This window comes from Ursus maritimus, unplaced genomic scaffold (genome assembly GCF_017311325.1).
Source record: "Ursus maritimus isolate PB19 unplaced genomic scaffold, ASM1731132v1 scaffold_72, whole genome shotgun sequence".
NCBI classification, from domain to species: domain Eukaryota; kingdom Metazoa; phylum Chordata; class Mammalia; order Carnivora; family Ursidae; genus Ursus; species Ursus maritimus.
The window spans coordinates 75,396-100,183 of NW_024426908.1; the positions used below are offsets into that span (position 1 = coordinate 75,396).

General features: G+C 37.5%; 1 protein-coding gene across 1 annotated transcript in view; it reads right to left on the reverse strand.

Annotated features, from left to right (window-relative positions):
* The window catches only part of LOC103656297 (protein WWC3-like), a gene marked incomplete at its 3' end in the record, with an annotated part of 93,189 nt that extends 68,445 nt beyond the window's left edge, over positions 1–24,744 (reverse strand). Inside the window, 2 exon segments of the mRNA XM_040624830.1 lie at positions 17,625–17,828; positions 24,640–24,744. Of these exon segments, the coding sequence (XP_040480764.1) occupies positions 17,625–17,828; positions 24,640–24,655 (220 nt within the window).
* Between the last annotated feature and the right edge of the window lie 44 nt (positions 24,745–24,788).

Here is a 24,788-nt window from a genome sequence, read left to right on the forward strand (position 1 = left end):
ACTGCCCTGACTCTCAGAATAGGCACAGGAGACTGCCAGGGAAAGCTACCAGAGAACAAAAGCGTGGAACAAAAGCCGGCTCACAGCGTTCCCATCCCCATCCCCCCTCACAGGGGACACGGAGACTCTACCCAAACAGGGTTGCCTGAGTATCGGCGCAGCAGGCCCCTCCCCCAGAAGGCAAGCTGAAAAATCCAGAAGCCCACAACCCAGGGCGCCTGGGTGGCACAGTCATTGGGCGCCTGGGTGGCGCAGTCATTAAGCGCCTGTCTTAGGCTTAGGGCGTGATCCCGGCATTCCGGAAAGGAGTCCCTCATCGGGCTCCTCCGCTGGGAGCCTGCTTCTTCCTCTCCCACTCCCCTGCTTGTGTTCCCTCTCTCGCTGGTTGGCTCTCTGCCACATAAATAAATAAAATCTTTAAAGAAGAAGCCCACATCCCTAAGATCCCTATAAAACAAGGGCGCACGGCCTGGGTCCCAGTCAATAATTTGGGCTCTGGACAACCCCGCAACCTCTCCTCATCAGAATGACGAGAAGGAGAAGTCCCCCCCAGCAAAGAAAAGACAATGAGTCTGTGGCCTCTGCCACAGAACTAATGGATATGGATATAACCAAATTATCAGAAATGGAATTCAGAGTAACAATGGTCAAGATGATGTGTAGACTTGAAAAAAGTATTAATGAAAATGTTAATGAGAATATAGAATCTCTAAGGGCCCTGCTTCTGTTCCCTCTCTCGCTGGTTGGCTGCCCCATAAATAAATAAATAAAATCTTTAAAGAAGAAGCCCACATCCCTAAGATCCCTATAAAACAAGGGGCACGGCCTGGGACACAGTCAATAATTTGGGCTCTGGAAACCCCGCAACCTCTCCTCATCAGAATGACAAGAAGGAGAAGCCCCCCCCAGCAAAGAAAAGACAGTGAGTCTGTGGCCTCTGCCACAGAAATAATGGATATGGATGTAACCAAATTATCAGAAATGGAATTCAGAGTAACGATGGTCAAAATGATGAGTAGAATTGAAAAAACTATTAACGAAAAGGTTACTGAGAATATAGAATCCCTAAGGACAGAAATGAGAGCGAATCTGACAGAAATTAAAAATTCTATGAGCCAAATGCAGGCAAAACTAGAGGCTCTGACGGCCAGGGTCACAGAAGCAGAGGAACGGGTTAGTGAATTGGAGGATGGGTTAATAGAGGAAAAAATGAAAATAGAAGATGGTCTTAAAAAAATCCACGCCCACGAATGTAGGTTACGGGAGATTACTGACTCAATGAAACGATCCAATGTTAGAATCATCGGCATCCCCGAGGGGGTGGAGAAAAACAGAGGTCTAGAAGAGATATTTGAACAAATTGTAGCTGAAAACTTCCCTAATCTAGCAAGGGAAACAAACATTCGTGTCCAAGAGGCAGAGAGGACCCCTCCCAAGCTCAACCACGACAAACCTACGCCACGTCACGTCATAGTGCATTTTGCAAATATTAGATCCAAGGATACAGTATTGAAAGCGGCCAGGGCAAAGAAATTTCTCACGTACCAAGGCAAAGGCATCAGAATTACGTCAGACCTGTCTACACAGACCTGGAATGAGAGAAAGGGTTGGAGGTGCATTTTTAAAGCTTTTTCAGAGAAAAACATGCAGCCAAGGATCCTTTATCCAGCAAGGCTGTCATTCAGAATTGATGGAGAAATAAAGACCTTCCAGAATTGCCAGTCATTGACCAATTTCGTAACCACGAAACCAGCCCTACAGGAGATATTAAGGGGGGTTCTATAAAGGTAAAAAAAAAGGCCCCGTGATACAGCACAGAAAGTAACAATCTATAGAAACAAAGACTTTACTGGCAACATGGCATCATTAAAATCATATCTCTCAGTATTCAGTCTCAATGTGAATGGCTTAAATGCTCCCATAAAGCACCACAGGGTTGCAGATAGGATAAAAAGAAATGACCCATCCATTTGCTGTCTAAAAGAGACTCATTTTGAACACAAAGATACATTCAGACTGAAAGTAAAGGGATGGAGTACCATCTTTCACGCAAATGGACCTCAAAAGAAAGCTGGGGTAGCAATTCTCATATCAGACAGATTGGATTTTAAACTAAAGACTATAGTTAGAGACACAGAAGGACACTATATTATTCTTAAAGGATGTGTCCAACAAGTGGATATGACAATTATAAATATCTATGCCCCCACAGGAGAACAGCATGATACACAAGCCAACTCTTAACCAGAATAAAGAGACATATAGATAAAAATACATTAATAGTAGGGGACCTCAATACCCCACTATCAGAAATAGAACACCATGGCAAAAACTAAGCAAAGAATCAAAGGCTTTGAATGCCATACTCGACGAGTTGGACCTCATAGATATATATAGAACACTACACCCCAGAACCAAAGAATACTCATTCTATTCTAATGCCCATGGAACATTCTCAAGAATAGACCATGTTCTGGGACACAAAACAGGTCTCAACCGATACCAAAAGATTGAAATTATCCCCTGCAAATTCTCAGACCACAACGCTCTGAAATTGGAACTCAACCACAAGGAAAAATTTGGAAGAAACTCAAACACTTGGAGACTAAGAACCATCCTGCTCAGGAATGACTTGATGAACCAGGAAATCAAAAATCAAATTAAACAATTTGTGGAGACCAATGAGAATGAAAATACAACAGTCCAAAACCTATGGGATACTGCCAAGGCAGTCCTAAGAGGGAAATACATAGCCATCCAAGCCTCACTCAAAAGAGTAGAAAAATCTAAAATGCAGTTTTTATATTCTCACCTCAAGAAGCTGGAACAGCAACAGAGGGACAGGCCTAATCCATGCACGAGGAAGCAGTTGACCAAAATTAGAGCTGAAATCAATCAAGCAGAAACCAGAAGTACAGTAGAGCAGATCAACAGGACTAGAAGCTGGTTCTTTGAGAGAATCAATAAAATTGACAGACCACTGGCAACACTTATCCAAAAGAAAAGAGAAAGGACCCAGATTATTAAAATTATGAATGAAAAAGGAGAGGTCACGACAAACACCATTGAAATTGGAAGGATTATTAGAAATTTTTATCAACAGCTATATGCCAATAAACTAAGCAATCTGGAAGAGATGGAATCCTTCCTGGAAACCTATAAACTACCAAGATTGAAACCGGAAGAAATTGATTCCTTAAACAGGCCAATTAATTATGAAGAAATTGAGTCAGTGATAAACAACCTTCCAAATAACAAAACTCCAGGCCCGGACGGTTTTCCTGGGGAATTCTACCAAACATTCAAAGAAGAAATAATACCTATTCTCCTAAAGCTATTTCAAAAAATAGAAACAGAAGGAAAGCTACCAAACTCATTCTATGAGGCCAATATTACCTTGATCCCCAAACCAGGCAAAGACCCCATCAAAAAGGAGAATTACAGACCGATTTCCCTAATGAATATGGACGCCAAAATCCTCAACAAGATACTTGCTAATAGAATCCAACAGTACATTAAAAGGATTATCCATCACGATCAAGTGGGATTCATACCTGGGATGCAAGCGTGGTTCAATATTCGCAAATCAATCAGCGTGATACATCATATCAACAAGAAAAGACTCAGGAACCATATGATCCTCTCAATCGATGCCGAAAAAGCATTTGACAAAATACAGCATCCTTTCCTGATTAAAACCCTTCAGAGTGTAGGAATAGAAGGTACATTTCTCAATCTCATAAAAGCCATCTATGAAAAGCCTACTGCAAATATTATTCTCAATGGGGAAAAGCTGGAAGCCTTTCCCTTAAGATCAGGAACTCGACAAGGATGCCCACTCTCGCCACTATTATTCAACATAGTACTAGAAGTCCTTGCAACAGCAATCAGACGACAAAAAGGGATCAAAGGTATTCAAATTGGCAAAGAAGAAGTCAAAATGTCTCTCTTTGCAGATGACATGATACTCTATATGGAAAACCCAAAAGAAGCCACTCCCAAACTATTAGAAGTTATAGAGCAATTCAGTAACGTGGCGGGATACAAAATCAATGCTCAGAAATCAGTTGCATTTCTATACACGAATAACGAGACCGAAGAAAGAGAAATTAGGGAATCCATCCCATTTACAATAGCACCAAAAACCATACGTTACCTTGGAATTAACTTAACCAGAGACGTAAAGGACCTATATTCTAGAAACTATAAATCACTCTTGAAAGACATTGAGGAAGACATAAAAAGATGGAAAGATATTCCATGGGCAACTAATCTTTGGTAAAGCAGGAAAAAAACATCCGGTGGAAAAAAGACAGTCTCTTCAATAAATGGTGCTGGGAAAATTGGACAGCTACATGCAAAAGAATGAAACTGGACCACTCTCTCACACCACACACAAAAATAAAGTCCAAACGGATGAAAGACCTCGATGTGAGGCAGGAACACACAAAAATAAAGTCCAAACGGATGAAAGACCTCGATGTGAGGCAGGAATCCATCAAAATTCTAGGGGAGAACATAGGCAGCAACCTCTACGACATCTGCCACAGCAACCTTTTTCATGACACATCTCCAAAGGCAAGAGAAACAAAAGATAAAATGAACTTGTGGGACTGCATCAAGCAAAAAAGCTTCTGCACAGCCAAGGAAACAGTCAAAAAAACTAAGAGGCAGCCCACGGAATGGGAGAAGATATTTGCAAATAACATTACAGGTAAAATACTGGTATCCAGGATCTACAAAGAACTTCTCAAACTCAATACACGAGAAACAAATAAACAAATCAAAAAATGGGCAGAAGATATGAACAGACACTTTTCCAATGAAGACATACAAATGGCTAACAGACACATGAAAAAATGTTCAAAATCATTAGCCATCAGAGAAATTCAAATCAAAACCACACTAAGATACCACCTTATGCCAGTTAGAATGGCAAAAATAGACAAGGCAAGAAACAACAATTGTTGGAGAGGATGTGGAGAAAGGGGATCCCTCCTACATTGTTGGTGGGAATGCAAGTTGGTACAGTCACTCTGGAAAACAGTGTGGAGGTCCCTTAAAAAGTTAAAAATTGAGCTACCCTATGATCCAGCCATTGCACTACTGGGTATTTACCCCAAAGATACAGACGTAGTGAAGAGAAGGGCCATATGCACCCCAATGTTCATAGCAGCAATGTCCACAATAGCTAAATCGTGGAAGGAGCCGAGATGCCCTTCAACAGATGACTGGATTAAGAAGTTGTGGTCCATATATACAATGGAATATTACTCAGCTATCAGAAAGAACGAGTTCTCAACATTTGCTACAACATGGACGGCACTGGAGGAGATAATGCTAAGTGAAATAAGTCAAGCAGAGAAAGACAACTATCATATGATTTCTCTCATCTATGGAACATAAGAACTAGAATGATCAGTAGGGGAAGAAAGGGATAAAGAAAGGGGGGTAATCAGAAGGGGGAATGAAACATGAGAGACTATGGACTATGAGAAACAAACTGAGGACCTATGGATTATGAGAAACAAACTGAGGGCCTCAGAGGGTGGGGGGTGGGGGAATGGGATAGGCTGGTGATGGGTAGTAAAGAGGGCACGTATTGCATGGTGTACTGGGTGTTATATGCAATGAATGAATCATCGAACTTTACATCGGAAACCGGGGTTGTAGTGTATGGTGACTAACATAATATAATAAAAAATCATTAAAAAAAAAAAAAAGACACGTCTGATAAAGGACTGTCACTTAGGTATACCAAGGTCACTTAAGACCCAAAAATTAAAAAACAACTCAAACAAAGCAGAAGCCTTAACAGACACCTCACTGTAGAAGATGTACAGATGGCAAATAAGCACATACATAGGTGTTTCATATCCCGTATCATCAAGGAAATGCAAATGAAACAATGAGATACAACAACAAACCAAATAGAAGGGCTAAATCCATAAAAATGGCACCACCAAATGCTGGGGAGGAGGTGGAGCATAAGAAACTATCTTTCATTGCTGGTGGGACTGTCACAAAATGGAACATATTCTTAACATGTGATCCAGCAGCTGTTCTCATTGGTATTTACCCATAGAAGCAGAAAATTTATGGTCACATAAAAACCTGCCAACTCAAAAAACAAACCAACCAACAAAAAAAACCTCTGCAAACTCTACTGTGAATACACGATGGTTCATCCAGACAATAAAATATTAATCATTGTTAAAAAGAAATTAGTAGTCTTGAAAAGACATGAGAAAACCTTAAATGTAAAGAACTCAATCTAAAAAGACTACACTCTACCTGCTTCAAAGTCCGTGACATTCTGGAAGTGGATAAACTATGGAGACAGTTAAAAGCTCAGTGGTTGCCAACGGTTAGGGGGAGGTAATAAATAGGAAGAGTATAGTAGATTTTTGGAACAGTGACAATTTTGTAATGATGGATTCTTGCCATTATACAGCTGTCCAAACCTATACAATATACAACACCATAATGAACCCTAAAATTAAAGTGTGGGCTTTGGATGATAATGACATGCTAATGTAGGTTCATGAATTGTCACCCATGTGCCAATCTAGACCATGATGTTTATATGTGAGAAGACATTCATGTGTAGGGGCAATCAGATATGTGAACTTTCTGTTGAATTTTGCTGTGAACATGAAACTTATATAAAATATAAAGTTTTTTGTTAAGACACTTCTAGATTAATATGTCAGTATCCAGGAGGACTGAGAAAAGATAATTCCTTCAAAGATTTTTCCACATACAAACTGAACTGAAGGACCCACACTTTTAAAATTTTATTCCAATTTCTTTGTGTTGTTGTTGCTGTTTTTAAAAATTTTATTTTTAAGTAATCTTACATCCAACATGGGGTTTGAATCCACAACCCTGAGATCAAAAGTCACATACTCCACAAACTGAGCCACCAACATGCCTCTATTCTGACTTGTTGTTGACTGATATCTAGCTAAAACATGACACATGACCTAATTCTTTCTTATTTATTATTTAATTTAAATGACAGCATAGTACCACACAGTTACATTAGTTTCAGGTGGACTACATAGTGATTCAACAATTCTATACATTACTCAGTAACTGCTCATCGCAGTAAATGTACTCTTCATTCCTCTGTTTCACTCATCTGTCCTCATCCTCACCTGATGACCTTGGTACTTCTATAGTTGAGTCTTTTTTGCGTTGTCTACTTTATTCCTTTTTTCGTTTTTTTCCTTAAATTCCACATATGAGTGAAATCATATGGTATTTGTCTTTCTCTGACTACTTTACTTTGCTTAGCATAATACTCTCTAGTTCCAACCACATGTAAAAATGCCAAAATCTTGTTCTTTTTCATTGCTGACTATTATTCCACTTTATTTATATATTACAAAACTTTAGCCACCACTTTTAATGAACACTTGAGCTACTTCCAGAATTAGGCAATTCTAAATAATGCTGCAATAAACACTGGGGTGCATGCTCCCCTTTGGATCACTATGTTTGTACCATTGAGTAAATACCCAGTAGTGCAACTGCTGGAATGTAAGCTATTTCTATTTTTTAAAAATTTTGGAAGATGCTACATTCTGTCTTCCACAGTGCCTGCACCAGTTTACATTCCCATCAGCAATGCACGAGGGTTCCCCTTTCTACAACATCCTTGCCAATATTGGCTGTTCGTATTTTTTGTTTTAGCATTCTGACAAGTATGAGTTGATACGTGACTGTTTTGATTTGCATTTTCCTGATGATCAGTGAAGCTGAACATCTTTTCATATGTCCACTGGCCATACATGTCCAGATGTACTCTTTGAAGAAATGTCTATTTACATCTTCTGCCCATTTTTAAGTTGGATTTATTTGTTTTATTTGTGTTGAGTTGCATAAAGTCTTATATATTTTGGATATTAATCCTTTATTGCATATGTCATTTCAATATCTTCTTCCATTCATGATGTTACCCCTTAGTTTTGTTGATTGTTTTCTTTGCTGTGCAGAAGCTTTTTATTTTGATGTAGTCACAACAGATTATTTTTGCTCTTGGTTCCCTAGCCTCAGGAGACATTTACAAAGAGGTTGGTACATCAAAGATCACAGAAATAGCCTGTTCTTTCTTCTAGGATTTTTTTGGCTTCCTGTCTCAAACTTAGGCCCTTAGCCCATTTTGAGTTTATTTTCTGGTGTAAGAAAGTGGTCCATTTTCATTCTTCTGCATGTAACTGTCCAGTTTCCCCAACACTATCTGTTCAGGGACTGTCTTTTTTCCATTGGATATTGTTTCCTGCTTTGTCTAACATTAATTGACCTTATAGCTGAGGGTCCATTTCTGGAGTCTCTATCCTGTTCCACTGATCTATGTGTCTGTTTTGTGCCAGTACCATATTGTCTTGATCATTAATAGAGCTTTTAATAGAGCTTGAAATCCAGAATTGTGATAACCTCCAGGTTTTTTCTTCTTTCTCAAGACTGCTTTCACTATTTAGGGTCTTTACAGTTCCATATAAATTTTAGAATTCTTTGGGGGCACCTGGGTAGCTCAGTCTGATACACGTCTGGCTATGGGTCAGGTCGTGATCTCAAGTTCCTGAGATCGAGTCCCGCATGGGGCTCCTTGCTCAGCAGGGGATCTGCTTCTCCCTTTCCCTTTGCCCTTTCTCCACTCTGCTGCTCTCTCTCGCTCCCTCGCACTTGTTCCCTCTCAAATAAATAAGTAAAATCTTTTAAAAAAATTTTTAGAGTCGTTTGTTCTAGCTCTGTGAAAAATGCCGTAATTATTCTGATACTAATCAGAATAAATCTGTAGATTGCTATGAATGATATGGGCTTTTTAACAATGTTTGTTTTTCTAATCCATGAGCGTGGAATATTTTTCCATTTCTTTGTGTCTTCCTCAGTTTCTTTCATAAGTGTTCTGTAGTTTTCAGAGTACAGGTCTTTCACCCCTTCAGTTAGGTTTATTCCTAGATATCTTATGGTTTTTGGTGCAATGTAAATAGGACTGTTTCCTTAATTTCTTTCTACTGCTTCATTATTAGTAATAGAAATGCAATGCATATCTGCTCATTGATTTTGTATCCTGCAATCTTATGAATTCGTTTATCAGTTCCAGTAGTTTTTTAGTGGTGTCCTTAGGGTTTTCTATATATAGTATCATGTCATCTGCAAACAGTGAAAGTTTTACTTCTTCCATACCAGTTTAGGTGCCTTTTATTTCTTTTGCTGGTCTGATTGCTGAGGCTAGGGCTTCCAGTACTATGTTGATCAACAGTAGTGAGAGTGGACATCCCTGTCTCATTCCCAACAGTAGGAGAAAAGCTCTCAGTTTTGCCCCAGTGAGTAAGATATTAGTTATTTTTCATAGATGGCCTTTATTATTTTGAGGTATGTTCCTTCTAATCTCACTTTGTTGAGGGTTTTTATCAATGAATAGACGTTGTACTTTGTCATAAGCTTTTTCTGCATCTACTGAAATATGGTTTTTATTCTTTATTTTATTGATGTGATGATCTCTCTGACTGATATGCGAATACTGAACCACACACACTCTTATTCTAGGAATAAATCCTCATTGATTGTGGTAAATAATTTTTTTAATGTATTGTTGAATTCAGCTTGGTAATATTTTGGGGGGATTTTTGATGTAGGTTCATCAGAGATAATGGCCTGTAGTTCTCTCTCCCGTTTTTTCTTCTTCGGTGTCTTTACCTGGTTTTGGTATCAGGTAATGCTGACGTCATGGAATGAATTTGTAATCTTTCCTTTTTTCTATATATCTTTCCTTCTTTTTCTTTATTTTGGAATAATTTGAGAAGGACAGGTATTAACTCTTCTGTAAATATTTGGCAGAACTCAGCTGGGAAGGATTTTTGAATTATCGATTCAGTTTCACTTTTGGTAGTTCATATGTTTCTAGGAATGCATCCATTTCTTCCACATTGTCCAATTTGTTGGCATAGAAGTTTTCATAACATTCTCTTATAATCCATTGTATTTCTCTTGTGTTATTTGCTTTTTTTACCTCTTTCATCTCTGATTTTATTTAACTCTTTTTGCTTTTTAGATGAGTCTGGTTAAAAGTTTATCAATTCTGTTGATCTTTTCAGAGAATCCACTCCTGCTTTCAATGATCTGTTCTATTGATTTTTGTGGTTTCTGTAACATTTATTTCTGCTCTAATTTCAATATTTCCTTATTTCTGCTGGCTTTAGGCTTCATTTGTTCTTCTTTTTTAGCTCCTTTAGGTGTTAAGGTTAGGTTGTTCCTTTGAGACTTCTTGCTTATGATGTAGGCCCAAACTACTACACACTTCCATTTTAGGGCAATTTATTGTATCCCAAAGGTTTTGGACTGTCATGTCTTCATCTTCATTGATCTCCATGTATTTTTGTATTTCTTCTTTGATTTCCTGGCCGGCCCATTCATCGTTTAATAGCATGTTGTTTAGCCTCCAAGTAATTGTGGTCTTTCCAGATTTTTTCCTGTGGTTAATTTCTAGTTTCATATCATTGTGGTCTGAAAAGATGCATGGTATGACTTCAATCTTGAATTTTGGGGGGTTTGTTTTGTGGGCTAATATGTAGTGTTTTCTGGAGAATGTTCCATGTGCACTTGAAAAGAACGTGTGTTCTACTATTTTCAGATGGAATGTTCCGAAAATAGCTGTTAACTCCATCTGGTCCAAAGTGTAATTCAAAGCCATTGTTTCCTTCTTGATTTTGTTTAGATAATCTTCCCATTGATGTAAGTTGGGTGTTAAGGTTCCCTAATATTATTGTATTACTATCCATTATGTCCTTTATGTTTATCATTAATTGTTTTATGTATTTGGCTATTCACACATTGGGTGCATAATATTTATAATTGTTATGTCTTTTTGTTGGATTGTCCATTATATAGTGTCCTTTGTTTCTTATACAGTCTTTGTTTCAAAGTCTATTTTGTCTGATATAAATATTGGTACCCCAGCTTTTTCTTCACATCCATTTGCATAATAAGGAAGCATTCAATTTGTGTGTATCTTTAGGTCTGAAATGAATGTCTTATAGGCAGGATATAGGTGGGTCTTGTTTTCTTATCCATTCTGACACCATATGTCTTTTGAATGAAGTATTTAGTCCATTTATATTCAAAGTAATTATTGATGGTTACATATTCACTGCCATTTTGTTACTTGTTTCATGGTTGTTTTTATTGTATTCTCTGTTCCTTTCTGTCTTGTTCTCCTCTCTCACAGTAAGTTGGCTTTTTTTGGTGATATACTTGGATTCCTTTATTTTTACTTCCTGAATATCTGTCTTTTGAATGCAGTATTTAGTCCATTTATATTCAAAGTAATTATTGATGGTTACATATTCACTGCCATTTTGTTACTTGTTTCATGGTTGTTTTTATTGTATTCTCTGTTCCTTTCTGTCTTGTTCTCCTCTCTCACAGTAAGTTGGCTTTTTTTGGTGATATACTTGGATTCCTTTATTTTTACTTCCTGAATATCTATTACTGGTTTTTGATATATGGTTATCAATAGATTTATATATACATTCTGAATGTAACAGTCTATATTTAGTTGACGATCATTTAAGTTTGAACCCAGTTTTCGCTCTTCCCCCATGTTTTAGGGATATGACATCATATTTAACATCTTTTTTTATTTTGTGAGTTCTCTGACAGATTTTTACAAATATATTTATTTTTATGGCTTTTCTATTTCCTACTTTTCTTACTCCTGTTTATGGTCTATCTTTACCACTCAGAGGCCCCTACCATTTCTAACAGAGCTGGTGTCATGGTGATGAATTCCTTTAACTTTTGTTTGTCTGGTAGAAGCTTTATCTCTCCTATTTTGAATGACAGCCCTGCTGGATAGAGTATTCTCTGTTGTAGCACTGTTTAGCACTTTAATATATCATGCCACTCTCTTCTGGTGTGCGAAGTTTCTGCTGAAAATTCAGGTGATAGCTTTATTGGTTTACCTAGTATGTTACTGTCTTCTTTTCTCTTGTTGCTTTAAAAATTCTCTCTTTAGGGATGCCTGGGTGGCTCAGTCAGTTAAATGTCTGCCTTCGGCTCCGGTCATGATCCCAGGGTCCTGGCATCGAGTCCCGCATCAGGCTCTCTGCTCAGCAGGAAGCCTGCTTCTCCCTCTGTATGCCACTCCCCCTGCTTGTACTCTCTGACAAATAAATAAATAAATAAATGAAATCTTTTTAAAAATTTAAAAATAAAAATTATCTTTTTATCACTATTTTTTGCCATTTTATTTACTATATGTGAATAGTGTGGATCTCCTCAGGTTGATTTTGTTGGCAGGATCTCTGTGCCTCTTAGATCTGAAGTTGTTTTCTTCCCCAGATTTGGGGTGTTTTCAACTATTCTTTCTTCAAATAAATTTTCTGCCTCCATTACTCTCTCCTCACCTTCAGAATCCTTAAAATGAAAATGTTATTATGGTTGATGATATTGCTGAGCTCTCAAAGTCTATTCTCATTTTGCATAAATTCTTTTCTCTCACCTGCTCAGGTTGATCACTTTCCATTACTCTGTCCTCCAAATCACTGATCCATTGTTCTGCTTCTTTTAGCCTACTATTTAGTCCCTCTAGGATATTGCTAAATTTCATTTATTGTTTCTTCATCTGTGGTTCTTTTTTTATCTCTTTTTTGAGGGTCTCACTGAAGTCCTCCACTCTTTTCTCAAGTTCAGTGACTATACTTATGACCTTTACTTTAAATTCTCTATCAGGCATATTGCTTATCCCTGTTTGGTTTTTTGTTTTTTGGTGTCTTGCTGTGATTTTGTGCTATTTTTTCATTTCGGACATATTCCCCTGTCTCATTTTGTCTAACTCTCTAGGTCTGTTTCAGTGTTTTAGGAAAGTCAACTATGTCTCCTGCTGTTGCAAATAGTCACCTTATGAAGATGAGGTCCTGTATTGCCCCGTGGTGTGATATGCCTGTTCACCAGAACCTGGTGCTTCAAGGGAGTCTGCTAGCATTTTGTGTTCCTCTTACTTTTATGGTTGAGTTGTGTCTGCCTTCACTGCAGTCATCAGCAATAGCTCATGGCCTGTTTTGGGCAGGGTTGGTCCCTGTGTTGTTCATGGGCCACTCTGGGGCTGCCTTTAGCTTGAGTTGAGTCAGACCAGGAATTTGTCAGAGACGCAGTAGCACCTAATTGCAGGGCACACTCCCTGTGTTGTTCCCCAAGGAGTTTTGTTGGTGAGTAAAGTCTGCAGTCAGTCAAATCAGATATATGCTCCCAGACCACTGTTATGGCCGGTTGTTCTGGTGTTTATTGTTATCTTTCCCTTTCCTTGGGACAGGAGTCATTTTGGAGGGGTTCTGGTTCCTGTTGGGGCTACTTACACACTTGCACACTGCTTTGGATGGGTTCCAGCTAAAGATGTATCAAAAGAGGCATAACCCAAAAGTGCTAGGAGGTGGGGAGCACAATTTTAACAAGGTTTGCACACTGCTCCTGCTGCAACTCAGGCCAGACAGGGTAGATCTTTAACACGGGTGGGTTAAGGGGTGCAGTTTCAGCAAGGTTTACTTGTCTGTCTTTCGTGAGGTGACCTACTGCTGCCCCTGCCAGGACCAAGGCCCCACAAAGGGTATGGGGTCAAAAGATGTGCTGTTGGCAAGGTTTGCACAGGTCTTCTGGGGGAGGATACCCACAGCACTGGGATAAAGCAAGCCTGGCTAGAGGGAGCAGAGATTTGAAATACATAGAAGAAGTATCGTGAATACTGTTAGTCATCAAGGGAGTAAACTTACTGCCTTTTTAAAAGAGAAGGAAAGGAGAATTGTCACTGAGATGGACTTGTAACCTTAGAAAAAAATGCTGACAGAACAGTAATTGATAAATTCCATTCTTACCATCACCTAACACAAGAATTCAGGGTAAATTCCACAGCACTTTCTCAACTAAGCTAAGGTAAGAATCTTTTTCATTCACCCAGAGGCTTTCAGTGTAGGACCTATCCATGTAGCTCCTACAAGTCAGGAAAACAAAGTCATATTCCTGCCGCTAGATGAGTCTTTTGCGGTCAGACTAGGCCACTGGATCTCACTCCTGGGAATCACCTACACAGCTTCAAAAAACAAAAAAGCTAACCACACCCAAGATCAATTAAATTAAAACCTCCAGGAATGGGATTCAGGTATCATTATTTTTTAAAACTGTGGTAAAATATACGTAATATAAAATTTACCATTTTAACCAGTTTTAAGTGTACAGCTCTCTGATATTAACTCTGTTCTGTGTAACCATCACTGCCATACATCTTCAGAAGTTTTTCCATCTTGCAACACTAAAGTTCTGTATCCACTGAACAAGAACTTTCCATTCACCATAATGCATCTAATAATATTCTGTATCCTGTTGCTTTTTCTAGACATTGCTACCAGCAGCTTCCAACAAAGATCTAATATGTCTGGTATATCAAAAACACCTGTTATATCAAGACAATTCAAGCTGAAAGAATCATTATACTGAACTTCCTCCTATCCCCCAAAATAATTCATATGATCATGTCTTAGATGTAGAGTTTTCCTCAACCACAGCTCAAGTTAACTGACAGGTCAGATTAAGAGGCAAGCTGAAACAGCTTGGTGAGAAGCCCAGCAACCTGATAAACCACCTGCATTAATTCCTAGATTCCATTCCTAGTCTTTTCCCTAATGAGCTAATTGGCCCCAGCAAGATCCACTAGCATTTCCTGCCCTTCATAACAATAGGCAGGCCCAAATGGGCCTTCAAGACCACCTACACAAGTAGATAGAGATATGTTGTCTTTGCAAGAAATGGGTCAGGAAGTGGAATCTGCTGGATACGTTAAACTATTAAGTCAACACTACAGTCATCAGATAGCTGTAGTGAAGGAACAGCCAATTCAAAGCCAGCAACTTTGGTGTTTCTTTTCACTGGGCATTAATTAAATTCCATGGAACACTGAAAAGAAAGTAATTTGTTCTTTGCTCAATTATCAAGGGAGTGAAAGTCTCACAAAAATACAAAAACTTCACGTGTGGAATGTGCCAATCCCAAATGACCATACCTACAGAATATGCTTCACCTACAGGCTCAGCATTGTTCCGTATCTAAGGGGATCCTAACCTAGTTAGGCCAAACACTGGGATTCCTCCCCACATTTTTATACAGAATGGGTCTGGAAGTAGACAGCCTGTTCTAATGTCCTCCTATATTTGCACACTCAAAATCACAGATTCTACTACAAGTAGTGACTGAGTAGTATAGTAGTAGCCAGTACATAATACAAAGTTGTCTTTGTATGTTGTTTTTCTTTTAAACCACTAGCAAGAAATGTACCATCAAGTATTTCTGATACAATTTTTTTCAACACCATTCTTTAAAAGACAGATCTGAGGGGCACCTGGGTGGTTCACTCAGTTAAGTGTCTGCCTTCAACTCAGGTCATGATCCTGGGGTCCTGCGATCCAGCCCTGCAATGAACTCGCTGCTCAGTGGGGGGTCTGCTTCTCTCTCTGCCTCTGCCCCTGTCTCTGCCCTTGCTTGTGCTCTCTCTCTTGCTCATTCTGTCAAATAAATAAAATCTTTTTTAAAAAATGGATTTGAGCACTTCTTCAATAAACTTTAACTACAGGCTCCTAGAAGGAAACACACTATTAGATTGAATGACATGAAATTATTAACATTGTGTTTTTTTATTACCTAAAAAAATAATAATATGATGTGATGAAATATCACTTTAACCAAGTGGCTTTCTGAAAGGTTTACAATCAATAAATGCTTAGAACCAGTTATAAGTCAATGTTTCTGTTACACATGTGACCTCAAATCAAAAGTCTATGGGCTTCTAGTCTTATGAGTATACCAAAAGGAGTGCACTCATTTATATGCTTGGCTATAAAAGCTGTCTCAATAGATTTCCAAATATCAAATTCTTACATAGTATATTTTCTTACCTTAAAGGAATCAAACTGGAAATAAGCAACAAGGCATCTTAAAATGTCCCAACAATGTACTTCTAAATAATTCACGGGTCAAAAATAAATCACAAAGAAATTAGAAAATACTCAGAAAAAAATTTGAAAGGGAGATGAAAATGTGGCATAGCAACATTTGCGTAGTTTAAAAAATGTTTAAGGAAAAATGTAATCCTTAAATGCTATGTGAGAAAAAAAAGTTCCAAATTCAATGATCTAACTTTAGGGATGTCTACTTTAGGAAGCTAGAAAAGGAATAAATTAAAACCAAACTAAATGGTAAAAAGAAATAATAAACAACAGAAATCAATAAAATACAAAGCAAAAAAAGAAATATGAGAAATAAATAAGATTAAAAGACAGTATGATTGAAAGGATTAATAAAATTAATAAAACTGTAACTATATTGATTAAGAAAAATACAGAAGACAGAAATTATTATTAGGAATAAAATAAACCACTAAGAACCTACAGAAATTGAAAGGATATAGGTGTTCTATAAACATTATAAATTTGACAGCTTAGATCAAAGAGTAGCAAATTTCCCTGAGAGCAGCAAATTTCTATTTCCCTAAATAGAGCTTACTGCCTGTGCTTGTACTTATACTAGAATATAACCGCACACATTCAATAGAAATTGTCTATGGCTATGTTTGCACTATACCAACAGGGTATAGCTATAACCAAGGCCCTCAAGGGTTAAAATCTTTGCTATTAGAAGTTCTATAGAAAAGTCTGCAGGCTTTTGGATTAGACTAAATAGATAAATTCCTTGAAAAAAACAAAATGCCAAAGTTGTGTCAAAGAGAAATAGAACACCTTGTATCTGTTAAAGATACTGAATTTGTAGTTTAAATCATTTCTACAAAGACCCTGAAGTATAGACCATTTTTGTGGTGAATTCCATCAAACATCTCAGAAACATTTAACACCAATTTTACAAAACTGTTTCAGAAAGGAAAGAGGAACACTCTCCAATAATTCAAAATTACAGACAAAGACATTACAAGGAAAGTTAACTATAGAGATTAAAAAACTGATCTATAAAATTTAGTAGTGACCTGACCATTGTGATTCAGAACTTAAAAAAAAAGAAAGTAGTATTTACCCACATGTGAAGAAGAGGTTTCAGATGACCTGGAAACAAGAAACGATTATCCCTGAACCCTCTGCATTCTCTTACGGCATATGGTTATAGAAATATTTTAAAGTCAAGTCACAGAGGAAAGTCCTTCATTCTCGGAAGCTTGTATGGCTTATTCACCTTGAAAAACAACTGCAATATCAAAGGAAACAAAATAAAAAAAAAAGTAGTAGCATAAGAAATATGTCTCCTTTGTGTCTGTAAGTTGTTTCATGATTCTTCCTTGAAATTTGATTTTCTCCCTTCCCCACCTGAACGGAAGGTCTTGAGGGCAGGGACGTCTGCACTCTTGGGCTCTACTGCCTCATGGTGCCTGGCCACAAGGCAGGCACTTGATAAATACTCGCTAAAGGAAGACACCTGACTCCAGAGCAAAACACTGACTCCTAACAGTACGCAGTTAGAAACTAGGAAGCGGGCTTGCCTGAGTCAAGTTCAGTGTTTGCAGGTAACCTAGTGGAGAGCTGGCTTCTAAAGTCATGCGTGTGAACCCCGGGAGGCAGTGAACTCACAGCTAGCGTAGGAGCGGCTGTCGTCCTCGCACATTCTGTGCAGCTGCTGGTACTCCTCCTGAGCCAGCTCGAACCGCTGCTGCTTAATCTGGTAGATCTCTTTCTTGGCATTGAGAGCCTCCTGGGCCACAACTAAATATTCCTTCAGCATCCGTTCCTGCTCCCGCCGCCACTGTTCTCTGGGATCCTCAATCTGGGTAAGCTCTGAAATGAAAAGAGTAAGAACGTAAGGGACTTAGAAGTAAACTCTTTAGGCTGACCAACAGTCATGCACTTATGCGACTAGTCAATGTGAAAATTAATTAATTGCCAGGATGCACATTATGGCATCGATGTAACGAAGCTTCCTGTAGCGCGGAACACCTTCTGTTCACATGGCCACAGTCGAGATGAGAAGAAAACTCTCGGGACATGAAAAGGCTGGCTGGAGGGGGCTGAAGACGATGCCACACAATTTTTCACACTGGTGGAGACGTAACCAAATGCGCTCGTCAGAGTCAACCCGACGGCTCTTCCCAACCTCCTTCTCGCTGACTTCTTTGGCTCAGGATGCCCTCTGCTCCGGCTTGCTTGCCTTCCCCTTGCCTCCGCACCACACCTGCGGCCCTTCCACGATGCTTGTGAATTTCCTCATCTCCCACCTATAAATTCTCCCCTTTTCCACTCCGGCTTTCTCACTCTACAAGGGAGGCTCATGCCTCCCTCTGGCTCCAGCCTCTCTCCTGGGCTTCCATTTTTCTCCCAACTGTCCCCTAAATGCATCTCCACCTGGACGGACCCAGAGTAATTCTGAGTTGTTCGTCCAAAGCAGAACTCACTGTCACACGGCGTCCTTTTACTACGCAAACCAGAAGCACACAGTGACACTGCAATCACGTGCTTCTCCTTCTGCCTCCGCTCTCGAAGTGAGAGGCATCAGCTGGATCTACCCACTTAGCCACCCTGGGACTCACCCTCAGAGAATGCCTGCTCTTCTCCCTCACCCAGAATATTCCATGTGTCATCAAGAACTGGTGATTCCTGCCCCTAGATATAATAATGACTGAGAACATATTCTTCTCCTCTATCCTCTTAGTCCATCACCATAATAATGTCTTTTCAAACATATAGAACATACGTATCTAATCGCACCAAAAATGCATGTCCATGTGCTATTTTTTTATTTATTTACTTAATTTTTTTTTTTTAAGTGCCTAGCATGCAGCCAAACGTGGGACTTTAACTCATAACCCTGAGATCAAGACCTAAGCTGAGATCAAGAATCCGTGTCTTAGCAACTAAGGCACCCAGGCTCCCCAATGTGCTAGTTCTTAAAAGCACAAAGTCCAGGCTTAACATGACATTACAGTTGCCAAACTAATGTACCAATTTCATTTCTATGTTCTGTAACTTTTTGCTACCAATATGCCCCAGAATGACTGAAATTTCCAAAGCCCCCCAATATGCCAGGTTGGCTCATCTATGCATTTCTTTATCCTGCTTCTGTCTAGCAGGAAATCCTACTATCTTCAAAGATTCACTGAAAGGCACCTCTTTCTTAAAGCTTTCTTTGTCCCTCTGCCTGGAACTTCCTGACATTTAGTCAGGTGCTACAGCACACCAATATTCTTCACACACTGTCCAGATAACTGGAGAGTATTAGGAACCTCAAAGCAGTCACACAGGGCTTTTGGGGCCCCTTATACCACTGTCCACCAGGAGGGTTCCAATTTTGATTTTCTGATTTTTACTTATTATTATGGAAATATAGTTGACAAAAAATTTTATATTAGTTTCAGGTATATAATATCATGATTCACTACTCAGTGCTCACCATGCTAAAGTGTACTTATAATCTGCATCATACAATTTTATTACAATAATATTGACTATATTCCCTGTGCTATACTTTTTATCTTCAGGACTTACGTATCTTGTAACTGAGAGTTTGTACTTCTAAATCCCCCTCACTTATATCTCTCATCCCCCTACCCATCTCCCATCTGGCAATCTGTTCTCTGCATTTAAAATGTTTTCTTTATTTGTCCACTTACAAAAAAAAAAAAAAGTCCATTTGCTGTGTTTTTTACAACACACATATGAACAAAATCATATGGTATTTGTCTTAGACTGGCTTATTTCACGTAGTATAATATACTCTACAGTATTCTTGTCATTGTAAATACCAAGGTTACTCCTTCTTTATGTTCAGATAATAACCTATTGTGTTTATGTATATGTGTAGATATATACACATGCCACATTTTCTTCATCTATTTATCGCTTAAACTTGCTTCCATGTTTTTGTTTTTTATAAGCAGTTCTGCAATGAACATTGAGGTGCATTTTTTTTTTACTATATTTGTTTCCTTGAGATAAGTATCAACAAATGTAAAGATGGGTCATAAGGTTTTAACTTTTTGAGGGACCTCCATACTGTTTTCCACAGTGGCTGCACCAGTTTGCATTCCCACCAACAGTGTAAAAAGGCTCAACTTTCTCCACATCCTTACAAACACCTAGTATTTCTTATGTTGTTAATTTTAGCCATTCTGACAGATGTGAGGTGGTATCGCATTGTTGTTTTGATTTGTATTTCCCTGATGATCAGTGATGTTGAACATCTTTTTATTTGTTCATTGAAACTCTTCATGTCTTTTTTGGAAATACATTTATTCAAATCCTCTGCCAATTATAAATCAGATATATTTCCTGCTTTTGAGTTGTATAAATTCTTTATTATTTTGGCTATTAACTCCTTATGGGATATATTATTAGAAAAAATCTCTCATTATGTTCCATTTTAATAGTATACTTTGCTGTGTACAAGATTTTTTTATTTTGATGTTGCCCTAACAGGTTTTTTTTTTGCTTTATTCTTTTGCCTCAAGACATATATTAATAAATATGTTGCCAAGGGCAATGTCTAAGAGATTACTGCCTATGTTTTCTTCTAGGACTTTCGTGGTTTCAGGTTTGACATTTAGGTTTTCAATCCATTTTGAATGTATTTTTGTGTATTAGTGTAAGAATATGGTCCAGTTTCATTCTTTTACATTTAGCTGTCCAGTTTTGCCACACCATTTATTAAAAAGAGTACCTTTTCCACATTGCATATTCTTGCATCCTTTGTTATAGATTAATTGACGATATAGTCATGAGTTTATTTCAAGACTCTCTATTCTGCTTCTGCTGATTTACGGTCTATATTTCTGCAAGTACCATACTTTTTTTAATTACTACAGCTTGTATTATATCCTAACTCTGGAATTTTAATAGCTCCAGTTTTGTTCTTCTTTCTAAAGACTGCTTTAACTATTTGGATTCTTGTGGTTCCATGCAAATTTTAGGATTATTTGTTCTAGTTTTGTGAAAAACGCTGTTGGTATTTTGATAGGGATTGCATTAAATCTATAGATTGTTTTGGGTGGTATGGATATTTTAACATTATTATTTCTCCAATCGATGAGCATGACATATGTTTCCATTTGTGTTTACTTCAAATTCTTCCATCAATGTCTTTCAGTCTTCAGAGTATAGGCTTTAACCTCCTTGCTTAAATCTTTTGTAACTATATTATTCCCATTGCTGATATTGTAAATAAAACTGTTTTCTTAATCTTTCTTCTATTTTATTATTAGTATATATATACATGACAGATTTTCTATACATTATTTGAATATCCTACAACTTTACTGAATGTATTTATCACTTCTAATAGGTTTTTGATGAAGTGTTTCAGGTTTTCTAAATAGACAATCATGTCGGCTGCAGACAGTGATCATGTGATTTCTTCTTTGCCGATTCGGATGCCTTTGATTTCTTTCGGTGGCCTGATTGCTGAAGCTATGACTTTGGGGACTAAGCTGAACAACAGTGGTGAGAGTGGACATCCCTGTCATGGTCCTGTCCTTTTCCTTAAGGGAAAAACTCTCAATTGTGCCCCACTGAGGATGGTATTAGTTGTGGGTCTTTCATATGTGGCCTTTATGATGTTGAGTTATGAGCTGCCTACCCCTACATTGTTGAGAGTTTTTATCAAGGAAGGATGCTGTATTTGGTCAAATGCTTTTTCTGCATCTATTGAGAGGGCCATATGGTGCTTCTCTTTCCTTTCAGTAATGGGGTGTATAGCACATGAATGGATTTGTGGATGTTGAGCCACCTCTGCAGCCCAGGAATAAATCCTGCTTGATCATGGTGAATGATTTTCTAAGGTATTGTTGGTTCAATTTGCTAATATTTTGTTTAAGATTTTTGCATTTCTGTTCATCAAAAACGTGTCGTTTTCTTTTTTGTAGTGTCTCTGTCGGATTTAGGTGTCAGGGTAATAATGCTAGACCTACAAAATAAATTTGGAAGTTTTCCTTCTATTTTTTGGAATAGTTTGAGAAGAATAGATAAACACAAACTTTTTAAATATTTGCAGAACTCACTTGTGAGGACACCTCATTCTGGACTCCTGTTCACTGGGAAGTGGTTTGGGGTTTTTTTGTGGTGTTTTTTGTTCGTTTGTTTGTTTGTTGTTGTTTTGGATTGCTTATTGAATTTCCTTACTAGTAATTGGTCTGTTTAAATTTTCTATTTTCTTATTGATTCAATGTTGGAAGATTGTACATTTCTAGGAATTTATCCATTTCTTCCCACTGTCCAATTTGTTGGTATACACTTTCTCATAATCCTCTCATAATCCTTTGAATTTCTTTGGTCAGTGTTACTTATTTTGTTGCTGACTTTATTTAGATTCTCTATCTTTTTTATTCATAAGTCTGGCTAAAGTTTTATCAATTTTGTTCATCTTTTTAGTGAATGAGCTCTAGCTTTCATTGAATTTTTTTCTTTTTTTTATTCTTTATTTCATTTAATTCTGCTCTTATATTTATCATTTCCTTTCTTGTACTAACCCCAGGCTATGTACATTGTTCTTTTTCTAGCTGATTAGGTGTGAGGTTACACTGTGATTATTCTTGTTTCTTGTGATTGGCCTACATTGAGATAAAATTCCCTTTTAGAACAGCTTCTGCTGCATCCCAAAGGTTTGAAACATTGTATTTTCATTTGCAGTTCTATGTGTTCTTTAATTTCCTCTTTCATTTCCTTATTGATCCATGGGTTGTTTAGTAGCGTGTTAGTTACCCTCCACATATCTGGGTTTTTCCCAATATTCTTATAATTGATTTCTAGTTTCTTAGGATTTCATCATAAAAGATGCTTGATGTGATTTCAATATTTTTAAACATACTGTGACTTGATTCGCATGTTAACATCTGGTATATCTTGGGGACAATCCCATATGCACTTGAAAAAAATGTGTATTTTTCTGGTTTTGGATAGAATATTTATCTGGTCAAATGTGTCATTCCATATTAATTTTCCATCCAGTTAACTAACCACTGAAATAACTGGGTGTTAAAGTCTGCTCCTATTATTGTGTTACTGTCAATTTCTCCTTTCGTCTGTTAAAATTTGATATAACTATATGGGTGCTCCCATGTTGGGTGCACAGATATTTACAACTGTAAAGTACAATTTACTTCTTCGGCTTTTATCATTATGTAGTGTCCTTCTTTGCCTCTTGTTACAGTCTTTGTTTAAAAGTCAGGGTTGTCTGAAATAAATACTGTTGTTGCAGCTTTTTTGGTTTTGTTTTTTCAGTTCCATTTACACAGAATATCTTCATAAACTCTCATTATAAGGATCCCAGAAGGTGAGGAGAGAGAAAAGGGGGCCGAAAATTTATTTGAAGAAATAATAGCCAAAAACTTCCGTAATCTGGGGAATAAAACAGACATCCAGATCCAGGAGGCAAGAGAGCTCTTAACACCTAGCCAGGACACATAATTAAAAAGGCAAAGATTAAAGATAAAGAGAGAATTTTAAAAGCAGCAAAAGAAAAGAAAACAATTACCTACTAGGGAAACCCCATAAGGCTGTCAGTGGGTATTTTTCAGCAGAAACTTTGCAAGGCAGAAAGGAGTAACACAATACATTCAAAGGGCTGAAAGAGAACAACGTATAGCCAAGAATACTCTATCCAGCAAGGCTATCATTCAGAATAGAAGGAGACATAGAGTTCCTCTGACAAAAACTAAAGGAATTCGTGACCACAAAACCAGTATTACAAGAATTGACAAAGGGACTTCCTTAACTGGAAAGAAAAAGTCATAGGTAGAAAAAAAAATTATGAAAGGAGAAAAAAATCACAGGTAAAAGGAAACATAGTAAAAGTAGAAGAATCACTTTAAAGCCACTTTGGACATTAAAACAAAAAAGTAAAACAATCAGTTATATCTACAAAAATAAGCTAAGGAATCCAAAGATGTAAAATATGACATCAAATGTATAAAATATGAGAGTAAAAATTTAGTGCCTTAGCATTTGTTCAAACCTAAGTAACTGTCAACTTAATATAGACTGATGAATACACAGAATATTACATATGAACCACTGAATCAAACAATAATAGATACAGAAAAAATGAAAAGAAATGGATCCAAGCATAACACTAAAGAAAGTCATCAAGCCAAGGAGAGTGGGAGAGAAGAAGAAAGGAACAGAGAAGAATTACAAAAATAACCAGAAAACAATTAACAAAATGGTTGTAAGTGCCTTTCTGTCAATAACTACTTTAAATGTAAATGGACTAAATGCTCCAATCAAAAGACATAGGATAACAATAATAAGAAACAAGACCCATCTACATGCTGGAGAGAAGAAACTCATTTTAGTTGTAAAGACCCTTGCAGACATAAAGTAAAGGACTGGGAAAGAAAATATTCTGTGTAAATGGAAGTGAAAAAACAAAAACAAAAAAAGATGCAACATAATACATTTGTTCTTTAGCAAGACAAAAGCAAGGTACATCTAAACAACTGCTTTACTTTTGGAAGAATTCAGCTAATGAAAATTTTACATTAACAGAACTAGTTTAATAATACCTTACATATACACTGTTTACAAGAAAGTTTCTGTCATCTTTGAAATTCAGTATGAACACTCATTGACATATAATCCTCAAATGTGACACTTTTCTTACTTTTTATGTGATCCATGTAATAAATTCCAATTTGTTTATCATATACAGTTTCCCATCCTAAAGGAAGTTCATCCCCAACACAATCAGCAAAGGTCAGTGGCTTTGTTATCCTGAAAAGTAACACAATGAAAAAGGAATTGAAAATAGAG